The sequence below is a fragment of the Lissotriton vulgaris genome, chromosome 4_1 (genome assembly GCF_964263255.1).
Source record: "Lissotriton vulgaris chromosome 4_1, aLisVul1.2, whole genome shotgun sequence".
In the NCBI taxonomy this organism is placed as follows: Eukaryota; Metazoa; Chordata; class Amphibia; order Caudata; family Salamandridae; genus Lissotriton; species Lissotriton vulgaris.
This window is the reverse complement of record NC_141691.1, coordinates 1,356,737,926-1,356,752,186: the sequence shown is the minus strand read 5'-3', so window position 1 is coordinate 1,356,752,186 and position 14,261 is coordinate 1,356,737,926. Positions and strand designations below refer to the sequence as shown.

Here is a 14,261-nt window from a genome sequence, read left to right as displayed (position 1 = left end):
AGCTCCCATCAACAAGGTACTCTGGCCACTCCTGTCCGGACAATGCTGGCTCCACCCCCTGTGGGGCGTCTGATGCGCCTGCCCCTCACACTGAAAGCAGAAGCCGGAGTACACCCGCGGGGGTACTCCAGAACTGAGAGTGGCTATGCAAAGGCCCCCCTGGCCTGCGAGAACAAAAGAATTGGCCTATAAAAGACGGAGCCCTGCTCCTTGAAAATTAGATCCGGTTTGGGCCACAGAAAGACTCTGCCCTACGAGAAGGACTGTGAGAGACAAGGAAGGGTGCTGACTCTTGCCTGTGTCTGGTGCCTTGCTGCTGAAGGAGAGGAAGACAATAAGACTACGAAAAAGACTATTGTGCTACTTGTGCCAAACTCTGCAAAGAGATCTCCAAGGGCTTGCAACTGAACTTGCCCCCTGACCAGCGTCCCAGGACCAGTGGACGCTACCCCCTTGGAAAGCGACTGCGGGGGCTGACCATCGCCGCAGCACTGACGGAGGAATCTCCTCTAAGGCATCAACATCCTCCCGACCACCGTGACCGGGGCCCAAAGCAACAGCAGAAGCAAAGTGAGGACCAGCCGCCGCTGGCCCGAACACCGTGACCGCAACTGCACCGGGAGCCCGAGAGCAAAGCAAAGGAGGACCCGTCCGGTCCGAGCTATCGAGGGGACTGCATAGCGAGCAGTCACTCACCTGCAAGGACGGACAGTGGCCCTACGAGAATCCGCAAGGTCGGTAAGCCTGCCCGACAGCCCAGCTGTGAGCCCACAGCTGCACCGACATTTGGCTGGGTACGTCCTGCACTTGGGGACCGTACTGCCGCTTGTCACAACCGCATAGCCGCCGCCTCCAGGGTCGGAGCGGACGACGAGGAAAGGACCCTGCCGCCACAGAACACCGCTGCCCCGGACGACCAGTGACCTGCTCGGCCGAAGAGCCGCAACGATCAGCGACCCCGGGAAGGCAACGCGACGTGGGACAGATCCCTTGGAAGCCACCGGCTCCACAAGAACTTTGAATAACACCGGCCTACGGGCCTCAAGAGAACTTCCATAAGAACTGTGGTAACCCAAATTACGTAACTTGCAACCGTCTTCATAAAGTTATTGACTGTATTCACAAGCCTGCTTAAAATCTATATAAAGATATATATTTTTACAGGAATACAGTCTGGTCTCGTTGTGTGGTGGGTTGGTTGTAAAGGTGTACTGTTGCAAGTGTTTAACCCTATGTGCCCCAAAGATTAGCCTACGACTGCTTAAGCCACACTACCTAGAGGGTAAGCAGAGGTTGTCTGGAAGGTAACCCTCAGCCCTGACGAGGAAGAGAGAGTCCCTGCTTGTCGCTAGTGTTGCACTGCGCCAACTAGAGCCTCCCCCTTCCTACATTGGACGCAGCGGTGAGGATTTCGAATTTACACTTGCAATAGTTATACCTGAGCTTCTGACCACTACACAAGGATTACGGTACAGTTACTAAACCACAGACTTTGCTTTTTGAAAGAAGATTCCGCGTGCCGAAACCATGCCGGGCACAAAGAACCTGGATGGAGCGGAGTCCACGACCTCTGAGGTGTTGGAGGTGGAGTGGGACGCCGCAAAGCTGGATAAGTACACCAGAGTTGAACTGAAGTTTTTCTGTAGGAAACTCAAAGTTCCGCACGCTGGCTGCAAAAACAAGCCGGAGCTCTACAAGGCCCTGAAAGCCTGGGTGGAGTCCAGAAAGACCCCGGAGGAGCAAGACGTCCTCGCCGAGCAGAATGCAACGCCGGAGCAGAATGCACCTGGGGATCTGATCGATCTCGAAAGGCAAGACAGCGAGCACAGCTTTGGTAAAGGCCTGTCGCCAGAGGAGCTGGCGGACAGGAAGGAAACCCGGAATCACGAAAGAAAGTTGGCAGAATTGAAAATCCAGCTGGAGCTGGAAACCAAAAGAATGGCGCTGGAAGAGAGAAAGCACCAGATGGATTATGAAATCAAGATGAGGGAGATAAGTCTCAAGGAGAGAGACTTGGATCGGCCTCCCTCTGGTGGCAGCACATCGCCAGTGCAGGTAGAGTCAAGAGTGCACATCCCGAAGGACGTAGTTAAGGAGTTCTTTAAGGGGGATGACATAGGACAGTGGTTTAGGGCATACGAGGTAGCCATGTCCTCCCACCGGGTCCCTGACAAGGATTGGGGAGCGGGGTTGTGGGGAAGGTTCCTTAGCGAAGGGAGAGATACCTTGCTAGATTTGCCCGTTGAGAATCAGAGATCCTATGCCCACATGAAAGAAGCTTTATTAAACAGGTACGGGCTTACCCCTGAAATGTATAGACAGAAGTTTAGGGGATGTACTAAGCGGCCTGGGAATACGTATGTGGAGTATGTGACTTACTTTTGCAGAGCACTGGATGGTTGGGTGAAAGGTAACAAAGTTAATGATTTTCAAGGTCTCTTTGATTTAATTGCATGGGAGCACTTGGCTGATCACTGTTTTCCTGAGTTACGCCAACACCTGATCGATAGCAAGCTGTCCAACCCGAGGAAGCTTGCTGAGGAGGCGGACCGCTGGCTCAGCACCAGGGTCCACAAGGGTCCCGTGGGAGATTCCGCCAAGAGTGGGCAGGGTCCCCAGCAGAAGAGTGGGGGGGACAAAGGGGGAAAACAGAAAGGGTTCCAAAAAGGCCCCCAAAGTAGTTCCCAAGGGAATCCGCAGCAGGGTTCTCAGCCTCCCCCACCCCCGAAGCAGAATGGGGCCCCGACAGGTAAACCTGTTCCAAAGGGGCCCTTCAATTGTTTCAAATGTGGCGAGCCTGGGCACATATCCAGTGACCCCAAGTGTCGCCTATTTGGAAAACCTGCACCCACTGGTGCTCCGCCCCGACAAGTGACTAGCGTTCACCTGGGAGAAGAAATGATGGTCCCGGGGGGTGGAGATCCCGTTCACATGACCCTGGTCTCGCTAGGAGACAGTGAGATGATCCCGACGAACTACCTGCCCTCTAACACTAAGAAATATGGGCAGGTGGTGATCATCAATGGCAAGGAAGCTGAGGCTCTTAGAGACACAGGAGCCAGTGTGACTGCAGTGAGGCAGCACCTGGTGTCTCAAGAGCAGGTTGTACCCCATGCCTACTGTAGGGTTATCAATGGTGATAATTCTGAGAGCCAGTGTCCGATGGCTCAAGTTCCCTTCGAGTGGGGGGGGGGTCTCTGGTACTCTGCAGGTCTGTGTGAGAAAAACCATGCCTGTTGACTGTTTGCTAGGGAACGACTTGGAGCACTCCCCTTGGGAAAAGGTGGAGAAAGCGACTCACCTGCGGATGGTGGGCCTGCCTGACTGGGCGTGCGTGACCACCCGGTCGATGGCAGCCAGTAAGGGTGATTGAGAGGTCCTGGGGCCTGATGGAGAGGCCCAGGAACCGGCTTTAGGGAGAAGGCGCAGGGGGCGCGGGAAACCGGCCCCTGAAGTTCCTACGGTCCAGGAGGAAGCAGACCTTGAGGGGGATGCCCTGGAGCCTACAGGGGAACAGATCGCCGAACTGGGGGACCTGCCTGAGCTGACCCATTGGCAGCAAGAAGGAGGACCCTCCAGGGAGGAATTCTGCAAGGAGCAGAAAGAATGCCCTTCTCTCGTGGGTATGCGGCCACAGGCTGCAGACCAGGCCAATGGTGTTCAGGCCAAAACACATTACGTGTACTGGGAGAACGACCTCCTGTATTCGGAGCCTAAGGCTGCTGAACCTGGGTCAGCCCGTGTGCTGGTGGTACCCCAGAAGTTCAGAGCCTTCCTACTGGGTCTGGCTCACGATGTGCCTTTAGCAGGACATCTAGGGATGGACAAGACCTATGACAGGCTTGTCACCCACTTCTACTGGCCCCAAATGCATAAAAGCTCAGACGCTTATTGCAGAACCTGTCCGACTTGCCAGGCAAGTGGGAAGACGGGAGGGAAGAACAAGGCTCCCCTCCAACCCTTCCCTGTGGTCGGTACGCCATTCCAGCGAGTGGGTATTGACATCGTTGGGCCTCTGGACCCCAAGACAGCCATGGGCAACAGGTTCATCCTGGTCTTGGTGGACCATGCCACCCGGTACCCTGAAGCCATCCCTCTGAGGACAGTGACGGCTCCCGTGGTGGGGCGTGCACTGATGGGAATTTTCTCACGAGTAGGATTCCCTCTAGAGGTGGTGAGCGACAGGGGGACCAATTTCATATCGAAATATATGAAGTCCCTTTGGCAGGAGTGTGGCGTAACGTACAAGTTCACCACACCCTACCATCCCCAAGGTAACGGGTTGGTTGAAAGATTCAACCGAACCCTCAAAGGCATGATAATGGGCCTGGAAGGTCCGATGAGGCGTAAGTGGGACGTCCTCTTGCCATGCCTGCTGTTTGCATATCGCGAGGTACCACAGAAGTCCCTAGGGTTCAGCCCCTTTGAACTGCTGTACGGTCACCCCGTGAGAGGACCACTGAGTTTGGTAAAGGAAGGCTGGGAGCAATCTCCCAGGAAACCTCCCCAGAATGTATATAGCTACATGCTGGCCTTCAGAAACCAGACCAGACGCTTCAGACAACTTGCCGAGGCAAATCTGGAAGCGAGCCAGGAAGAAATGAAGCGGTGGTACGATCAGAATGCCACTCTGGTCGAGCTTCAGCCTGGACAGGAGGTGTATGTCTTGGCCCCAGTGGAGCCCTGTGTCCTTCAAGATAAGTGGACAGGACCATTTGAGGTTGTGGAGCGCAAGAGCCCCGTGACATACTTGGTGGACATGAAGACGCCTAGGAACCCTTTACGGGTCCTACATGTCAACCGCCTCAAGCCCCACTTGCGAAGGTCCGAAGTGGGCATGTTGTTGGCAACCGATGACGGGATGGAGGAGGAGTCGGAGCCTCTTCCTGACCTCTTGGTGGCCTGTGAGAAGGATGGGTCAGTGGATGGAGTTAACCTCTCACCCTCCCTGACCGCCGAACAACAGGAGGACTGCCGCCAGTTGCTGGGACAGTTTCCAGACCTGTTCTCCCTGGTTCCGAGTGTCACAGATTGGTGCGTCCATGATGTGGACACTGGAGACAGCTTACCGGTGAAGCATAAGGCTTACAGGGTAACTGACAGGGTACGGGCCTGCATCAAGGAGGAGGTCTCCAAGATGCTTGCCCTCGGGGTGGTTGAGTCTTCCAGCAGTCCTTGGTCCAGCCCCGTGGTCTTGGTACCGAAGGCTGCTGCGCCGGGAGCCACACCCGAACTCCGGTTCTGTGTGGACTACAGAGGACTCAATTCAGTCACGAAGACTGACGCGCACCCCATCCCCAGAGCTGACGAGCTCATTGATCGGCTAGGGGCTGCCCGGTTTCTCAGCACGTTTGATTTAACGTCTGGGTACTGGCAGATCGCCTTGACCGATGGGGCAAAGGAGAGGTCGGCATTCTCTACACCAGATGGGCATTTCCAGTTCCGGGTTATGCCATTTGGAATGAAGAATGCCCCTGCCACCTTTCAGAGATTGGTCAACCAGGTGTTGGCTGGGCTGGACGAGTTCAGTGCCGCCTACCTGGATGACATCGCGGTGTTCAGCGGCACCTGGCCCGAACACCTGCGACACCTCTGGGAAGTGTTGATGGCCCTGCGCAGAGCAGGCCTCACAATCAAGGCAAGCAAGTGCCAGATTGGGCAGGGTTCCGTGGTGTACTTGGGACACCAAGTTGGGAGTGGCAAGGTAGCCCCCTTGCAGCCCAAAATCGAAACCATCCTGGCTTGGGAACCCCCCAAGACCCAGACTGCAGTGAGAGCCTTCCTGGGGCTCACTGGGTATTACAGGAGGTTTGTCAAGGGCTATGGCACGATCGTGACCCCCTTGACAGAGCTGACTTCGAAAAAGCAGCCCAGGAATGTGATTTGGACTGACACCTGTCAGAAAGCTTTCGACACCCTGAAGACTGCCATGTGCACGGCGCCCGTGCTCCTGGCCCCAGATTTCTCCAAGGAGTTCATTGTGCAAACAGACGCTTCAGAGCATGGTGTAGGGGCTGTTCTTTCACAGATGACTGAGGAGGGCTTTGACCAACCCGTAGCCTTCATAAGTCGGAGGTTACTTCCACGGGAAAGTAGGTGGAGTGCAATAGAGCGTGAAGCATTTGCTGTGGTCTGGGCGCTGAAGAAGCTAAGACCCTACTTGTTTGGGTCTCACTTCCGAGTTCAGACGGACCACAGGCCCCTCAGATGGTTGATGCAAATGAGGGGTGAGAACCCGAAACTGTTGAGGTGGTCCATTTCTCTACAGAGTATGGACTTTACGGTGGAACACCGCCCTGGCACCGATCACGCCAACGCTGACGGTCTGTCCAGATTTTTCCGCCTTAGTGATGTGGAACTCCCTGGGGAAGGGTAGTTCCCCCCACATTTCAGCTGGAGGGGACACATGTTAGACCTGGCACCTTGGCGTGAGTCTCCCTTCCACTTTTTGCTGATGTGCCTCCGATGTTTTGCTGGTTTTCCGATACTCAGGGCACTGCGCCACGGCTGATCCATGCCGCAGTGCAAGTGCTCCCTACTATAAATTGTACATACGATTGGTATCCATGATTGGTGCATTGGATTTACTGTTAGTCCCTAGTAAAGCGCACGAGAGAGTGCCGGGGCTTGTAGATGCCAATACTGCTGGTGGGCCTGCAGCGCTGGTTGCGCCACCCACCGAAGCAGCCGTAAATATGTGTCTGGGAACTGCGACCGCAGAACCCGCGTGTGGTCTCGTACTATCACGCTAGCTGGGCAAGTGTCCCCACTTGCCAGCACCGACCCTTCCCTTGACTACATATTAGTCACCCCTATGGTAGGCCTGCGGGCAGGGTGCGTTGTAGGTGCAAGGTAGGACAAGCCCTGATGTGCGTGGCATGTCCTAGTAGTGACGTACAACGAAGACCGTATTTCACTTCTGAAGGCTACCTGCTCCATTAGGCCAGACTGGGCTGCGAGGGTTATGACACCCTATAATCCCCGCAGGCTCAAGGAGCATGGTAGTGAGTCATGTTTAGTATGCCTGAACTCAGGATAAGGAGATATTTCTTGTAGTCAAGTTTATTTCAGTACCCTGGGTTTGCAAATGCTACTTTTAGAAAGTTAGCATTTGCTTGCTTAACCATTTCAGCCGCCTCTGCTGGTGTGTATCTGACTGTCTGGGATGTGTGAGTGACAGGGCTGGAGGGATGACAGGTGGTGAATGCGCAGATTACACCTTAGTGGGAGGTAGGAGTGCCTCTTGACTCGAACTGTCACTGTGCTCGACCTCCACAATGCTGGCTCCACCCTCCTGGGGAGCGGCGGATGACTCTGCCGGCACCTGGCCCAGGACGGGCGAAGCTCCCATCAACAAGGTACTCTGGCCACTCCTGTCCGGACAATGCTGGCTCCACCCCCTGTGGGGCGTCTGATGCGCCTGCCCCTCACACTGAAAGCAGAAGCCGGAGTACACCCGCGGGGGTACTCCAGAACTGAGAGTGGCTATGCAAAGGCCCCCCTGGCCTGCGAGAACAAAAGAATTGGCCTATAAAAGACGGAGCACTGCTCCTTGAAAATTAGATCCGGTTTGGGCCACAGAAAGACTCTGCCCTACGAGAAGGACCGTGAGTGACAAGGAAGGGTGCTGACTCTTGCCTGTGTCTGGTGCCTTGCTGCTGAAGGAGAGGAAGACAATAAGACTACGAAAAAGACTATTGTGCTACTTGTGCCAAACTCTGCAAAGAGATCTCCAAGGGCTTGCAACTGAACTTGCCCCCTGACCAGCGTCCCAGGACCAGTGGACGCTACCCCCTTGGAAAGCGACTGCGGGGGCTGACCATCGCCGCAGCACTGACGGAGGAATCTCCTCTAAGGCATCAACATCCTCCCGACCACCGTGACCGGGGCCCAAAGCAACAGCAGAAGCAAAGTGAGGACCAGCCGCCGCTGGCCCGAACACCGTGACCGCAACTGCACCGGGAGCCCGAGAGCAAAGCAAAGGAGGACCCGTCCGGTCCGAGCTATCGAGGGGACTGCATAGCGAGCAGTCACTCACCTGCAAGGACGGACAGTGGCCCTACGAGAATCCGCAAGGTCGGTAAGCCTGCCCGACAGCCCAGCTGTGAGCCCACAGCTGCACCGACATTTGGCTGGGTACGTCCTGCACTTGGGGACCGTACTGCCGCTTGTCACAACCGCACAGCCGCCGCCTCCAGGGTCGGAGCGGACGACGAGGAAAGGACCCTGCCGCCACAGAACACCGCTGCCCCGGACGACCAGTGACCTGCTCGGCCGAAGAGCCGCAACGATCAGCGACCCCGGGAAGGCAACGCGACGTGGGACAGATCCCTTGGAAGCCACCGGCTCCACAAGAACTTTGAATAACACCGGCCTACGGGCCTCAAGAGAACTTCCATAAGAACTGTGGTAACCCAAATTACGTAACTTGCAACCGTCTTCATAAAGTTATTGACTGTATTCACAAGCCTGCTTAAAATCTATATAAAGATATATATTTTTACAAGAATACAGTCTGGTCTCGTTGTGTGGTGGGTTGGTTGTAAAGGTGTACTGTTGCAAGTGTTTAACCCTATGTGCCCCAAAGATTAGCCTACGACTGCTTAAGCCACACTACCTAGAGGGTAAGCAGAGGTTGTCTGGAAGGTAACCCTCAGCCCTGACGAGGAAGAGAGAGTCCCTGCTTGTCGCTAGTGTTGCACTGCGCCAACTAGAGCCTCCCCCTTCCTACACTTTCAAAATGCCCTGAAGATGTGGAACTTTTCCACAAATATGTATCTCCTGGACAAAAGGACAGGTTAGAAAAAAAAATTCCGGATGATCTGCTTGGAGATCTGCCTCACTTTGAGTGTCAGACACTCAAAAGTAGCGAAAACTTGACACTGATCACTTAACAAAAATTGAATGGAATAGGAAACTAGAACACCACTTTTACTTTGTTCCTTCAACATCACTCTAGTTAGGCTCTAACCAACTGTTTACAGAAATGTGTTACATTTTAGGACTCGTCCCTTCACTTAGTCAATCTCTCTGCTGCTTTATCTGCATGTGGAGTCCAAGACAGATTCCCAAGTCGTTATAACGCATTACTCACTAAGCTTCTTTAAACTTTATTCGCAATTACTTACCCTGATCTTTCAGCAGTCACTGCCAAATCCCTCCTATGGTTGTCATATTAGATCATGTTTCGTTGCTCATTTCTGAAATTCTGACTTGTGTCGCTTTCTTGGTCGCCAGTTGAAACTGACTACCTGATTATACTTATGCTTGTGGCAATAACTGTGTATGACTATGAATTAAATTCATTAAGGATAGGAAGAAAATACTTTTGTGCATATGCTGTAGACTATATAGTGAGGGGAAAAGTCGCAATATTGATAGAAGCAATCAGTAAACTTAGTTTAGTATGTTCATATTTGGAAAGTCATAGGCAGGTTAGGAAACTGACCCTTTACTAAAATAAATTCTGTCTTTAAGATCCCTGCTTGAATACATCCTGTAGAAGAGATTTGTGCTCTGTGCTATGGTAAAAGCTCATACTTTTTGGGTTGGATGTCAATTTTTTTAGTTAGTAAATTATGCACAAACTGATGTGCCATTTGTATTAACTTTTAGGCTTGAGGCAGGGTTTGTGCCTGTGACAGGAAGTAACTAAGGTGATGTCACAATTTGCCATCTAGCCTTTCCTTTCGCCATGTTCCAGAAAATTAATATACTTTCTTTAATGTATTTGTTTTATTTATTTTTTACATTCCTACTCAAAACATTTTAATGTTTTTATTTTGCAGAGCCTATGAATATTCAGTGTTAATACACCTCAATCCCTTTGATGACACATGTCGCTAGGTAGTTTGTACGTCATTCACAGTGAGCAGCAACACATTGATTTATTAAGGATTTTGTGCATCTATGCACAGTACAGAAAGGCTTTTGCAAGTTTAAATTGCACATGGTAATTCACAGAATCAGAAAAGGTGACATTTTAGGATTGTACGGTTCACGTACCTGGTGATAAATCTGCCAGAATATTGGCTTTTATGCCAACATAAATAAGTATGTCATGGGTGGTTCTTCAAAATGAATGAACCACCCAAAAGATCGTAGGTTGATGAGTATTTACAAACATATCTCTTCTCCATTCCCACCCTGGAAACACTTGAAAATTATTCACTCAAGAAAGTTGGAAATTACTCACTCAAGAAAGTTAGAGCAGCTCTGATTTCAGGTCAGGAATTGGACACTCAAAAGTATTCTGAGACTATTGGGAATTTTCCCCTTGAAAAGTATTTTCCATTTAGAGAAACGAAATTAAAAGCAAAAATACTATAGATAAAGTTAGTGGACAGACTGCCCGACCAATTACAGCGGAGCAGTCCTAACGCATATATTTTCAGGAGAACTCAATGGGAATCTTATGAATACTAGAAAAGTTGAGAACTACTCAAGCCATATAAGGAAACCCACAAGAGAAGATTTTGAACCTTTTAAAGAAAATGGTTTTGTGAATCGCCTTAATACTCAACATAATGTAAGGATCAAGATTAGACTAAACCAAAAACAAGATGGGCTGTGTCATATGTCTCCTTGGTTCCTTTTCAGCTTCTGTAAATCCATGTTGCTCATGTGGGCCAAAACAAAATTACACTTTGTAAGTTTTCACTGGAAATAAGTCATCCATTTAAAAAGCATCTGTGGACTGTGCAACACCCCCTCTGCAAATTCTTAGCCCAGCCCTGTGAAATCAAATTATGCTCATTACAAATCAGAATTTAACATCTTACTCCTTACTCATGCAAATTGCCTCTTTATGTTAATTTCTCATTTATCTGGAATGGCCAATAGGTGGTACTTCAAGGCTGCTGTATTACCATGCATTAGGGAAGCGATGCATGTGTCTTAACTCTTATTGGTTCTGAGCAGAGGAACAAGTAGTTGTTTAAACAATTCAGCACATGACAAAAAACAGGTGTTCCGCGTTTGCTCACCGTCTGTCGTACCTGTATTCCGATTGATAGGTTTTTCCTGAATTGGTTCTTTTTCCTCTCCTCTGACAGAACACTGGCTATGGTGCTGGTGGAGTTGACTGTGGAAGTATTGCTGCCCATGTGCTGGCTGGCGGGTCCATGGATCTGTGCGTTTGCAGCCTCAATGGCGGCGGTGAGGGCCTTCATACTGTCTAAGCTCTCCGTGGAGTTACTGAGTCCAGACTGGCTGTTGATGTCGCCCCGCTGCCCGTGCCCGTCCATGTAGGCATCCTGTGCAGACTCTGTGCTGCTCTGGGCTGTGATGGAAATGAATGGCTTGGTCGTGGTTCTAGGCGGCACCGGAGGTGGTGTCTTCTTATACGTCGTTATACAAGATGACACTGCATAGAGAAATAAGAGAGATTTAAGTGCGTTCAGTTGTGACTTCAGTAGAGAACATTAGAATAGGTAAAGAAGGTACAATCTCAAAACATAGGCAAGAACAAGAGTAAGACTCTGCTAAATCGACCAGTGGAGTAGCAAGGGTGTCATGAGCTCTACTTCAAACAAGAAAAATTAGCTACCAAACCCAAGCTTGGGTAGTAAAAACTACCCTAAGCTCAAGTGCACTGGACCCTTGCACCCTTGAGCCCCAATCCCACTGCAGCTGCTGCACTATGCATTGCTACGTCCCTTAAAGCAACACTGGCTTATTTTTAACAATTACTCTTTTTTTCCAAAACATGTTACTGTGTTTCAATTGTACATACAATGCAACTACATGCTACTAGGTGCAGTCAACTAGCTTGCTTAAAGTATATGGAGCATGCACTTAATTATTATTCGAATTGACAGGAATTCTCTAATGTATGGTGCAACAAATAGCTCTTATATGCACTAATAATTGTATATGAACTAGGAGGTTCACTTACATGTTAGTAAGCAACATTGCGATGTCAGGAAGCAGGGCTTAGTTTGTAAAAGATTAAGTGCCAGGCCCAATGTTTTTCTTAGATCCCCGCGGCTGGCACTAACGAATGTCGGACGTGCCAAATACTAAACCTGCCAATTCTTTATCCCACCTCATGCCTCTTTCAACCACCGCCAGACACTCTCTCCACCTTTAGCCCACTTTTGCAGGTTCTTTTTCATGCCTGTTTTCTCCCTTTGTCATTGCTTCAAATCTTTCTCTTTTCCCCCTTTTGCAGGTTTTCTCTTTTGTAATGGGTCAAACTAAGATGAGGAAAATTAAGTGCCTGTCTCCAAAAATAAGTGCCGACAGGCACCACCTGCAACTACAGGCTCAAATTAAACACCGCCCTGAAGGACTTATGCAAAACTGTGGTAAGAAAACCTAAGAAAATCCAAAGACATTCAATGATCCACCCCAGATATTTAGACCAGTATCAATATCTCATGTTTCACATCTACATTTCCTCAACCCACTTTCTGCCACTGTTCATATTTTCATTTCCAATGTCCACAAGCGTGGTGTAAGACCCTTGTGCTTTTGTCTCACAGCGCCGTGTGCCTTTTTGCTAGTGATATACCTAACAATCTTAACATGGTTTTATGTTTTGCTCTCTTTTTTAGTATAAGGTACAGCATATACAAGTAGGGTGTTGAGTATAATTTGCACCCTGATGTCCCCAATATCCAAAAATCAGGTATTAGCATGACCATCACATGTGCTTGAATGAAAGACCTTTTGGTGGAGCATTAGGGACACATTGTCCTAATCTCCGAATTTATTTTGTGCACCATCTGCAAGGCCTGCATTATTGCCTGTCTTCGAGCAGTGCTTCCAAGTCACCAATCCATTCTTCTGGCTCGTGGATGATTTTAGCCTCTGTAAGTGTATGCACCTTCTACAGTTCGGTTATTTATCTACTGCGTCCTCCCAGTTGTACCATTATCTAATTAATTACGTGTACATCAGACTCTTGGGAAATTTAGCAAATCCCTATGTATTCTAGCTGCAAGTTTAGAGTACATCAGACAGTTTTGCAGAGGCCGCCGCACCCACCCGCAGGGTGGGGGAGGCTCAAGGGCCGGCGCCATAACCCACGCGGTGCCAACAGGGGGAGATGGAACTGGTCCTGGGCGCCCCGAAGCGGCCAGGACCAGCGGAAACGGGGTGCGCACCAGCCACCCCGACAGGAAGTGACCTTGTGACCTTGGCGCCCATGGGGGGCGACCAATGGCCAACCTTGCTACCTTTGAACCCCCCAATCAAAGGGGGTTCACCTGAAGCCCGTAGGGGGCTCAAGGGGATTTAAACACCGCCGCTCCCCAACCAGAAGCACAACGTCTTCGAAGGAGCTGGGAGAGCGGCGCGACAACGACATCGTTTGAAGAAGACCGACTGCGGCAGGAGGCGGCGAAGGACGGCCGAAGCAGAAGAACGACCACACAGAGCGGCGCGCCGGTCAAGTTCTCCACCCAGCTCCCCGGGAACCCGAAGCGACGGAGGAAGACGACGAGCTCGGCGGCCTGGCCAGGCTCCAGCTCGGTAAGCAACTGTCCGGTTTGGAGCGCGCAGCGAGCCGCTTTCATCGGACGGACAGCACACACGGGTAAGGAAGTTCAAAGGCGGGTCCGGAATTCCTTCCGACCCAGCGGCGCAGACCAGCCCGCAAAAAACAGACCTAGGCCTTGGGGACAACATGGCGGAAGATCAGCCTGGAGACATGGCGGAAGTGCTGAAGAAAATCCGCGAGATATCGGCAGTACACGGCGACGAATGGCTCCAGCCCCATTTGTCCAAAGGGAAGGAGAATAGGCCGGACGGCCAGGCGGAGGAGGAAGCAGGCCCGTCAGCACCCAAGAAGCCTAAGACCACGCCAAGGAAGAAGACGTCCAAGAGGAATCCCCCAAAGAAAGTGCGCCAGAAGCTCCCGCCGCTGAGGTCAGACGACAACAAGAAGGGTGAGACGAACGGCGGAGCTGTTAATGGTGTGCATATTAGTACCATTGTAAGAGAATGCTTGAAATTGCTCGCTCCGACGTTGCTGAACAGCTCAGGGCAGGGGGCGGCGGGGCCCAGGGAACAACGCTCTGACGAGACAGGGGGCCTAACGTGGCATATGATGGACCCGGGGTGGGCCCGGCAGTCAAGGGTACAGGAGCAGGTGGGCCTATCTCCGCAGGGGGATCAGGTTTCCCCATTATCCGGGTGGGGATACAATACTGGGTCCGGGAGCCCGGGGTCGGGGGGGCTAGGCAGTGACCTGTACGCCAGACCATCCCCCGGCCCTGCCTCCTTGACGACGAAGGCCACGGGGCTCGCGTGCCTTA

The 14,261-nt window shown here is 51.4% G+C and overlaps 1 protein-coding gene across 1 annotated transcript in view; it reads right to left on the bottom strand.

Moving 5' to 3' along the window:
* The window catches only part of DLGAP1 (DLG associated protein 1), a 621,409-nt gene that overhangs the window by 166,047 nt on the left and 441,101 nt on the right, over window positions 1–14,261 (bottom strand). Inside the window, exon 5 of the mRNA XM_086965589.1 lies at window positions 10,998–11,365. Coding sequence (XP_086821715.1) covers window positions 10,998–11,365 — 368 coding nt within the window. The remainder of the gene's footprint in view (window positions 1–10,997; window positions 11,366–14,261) is intronic.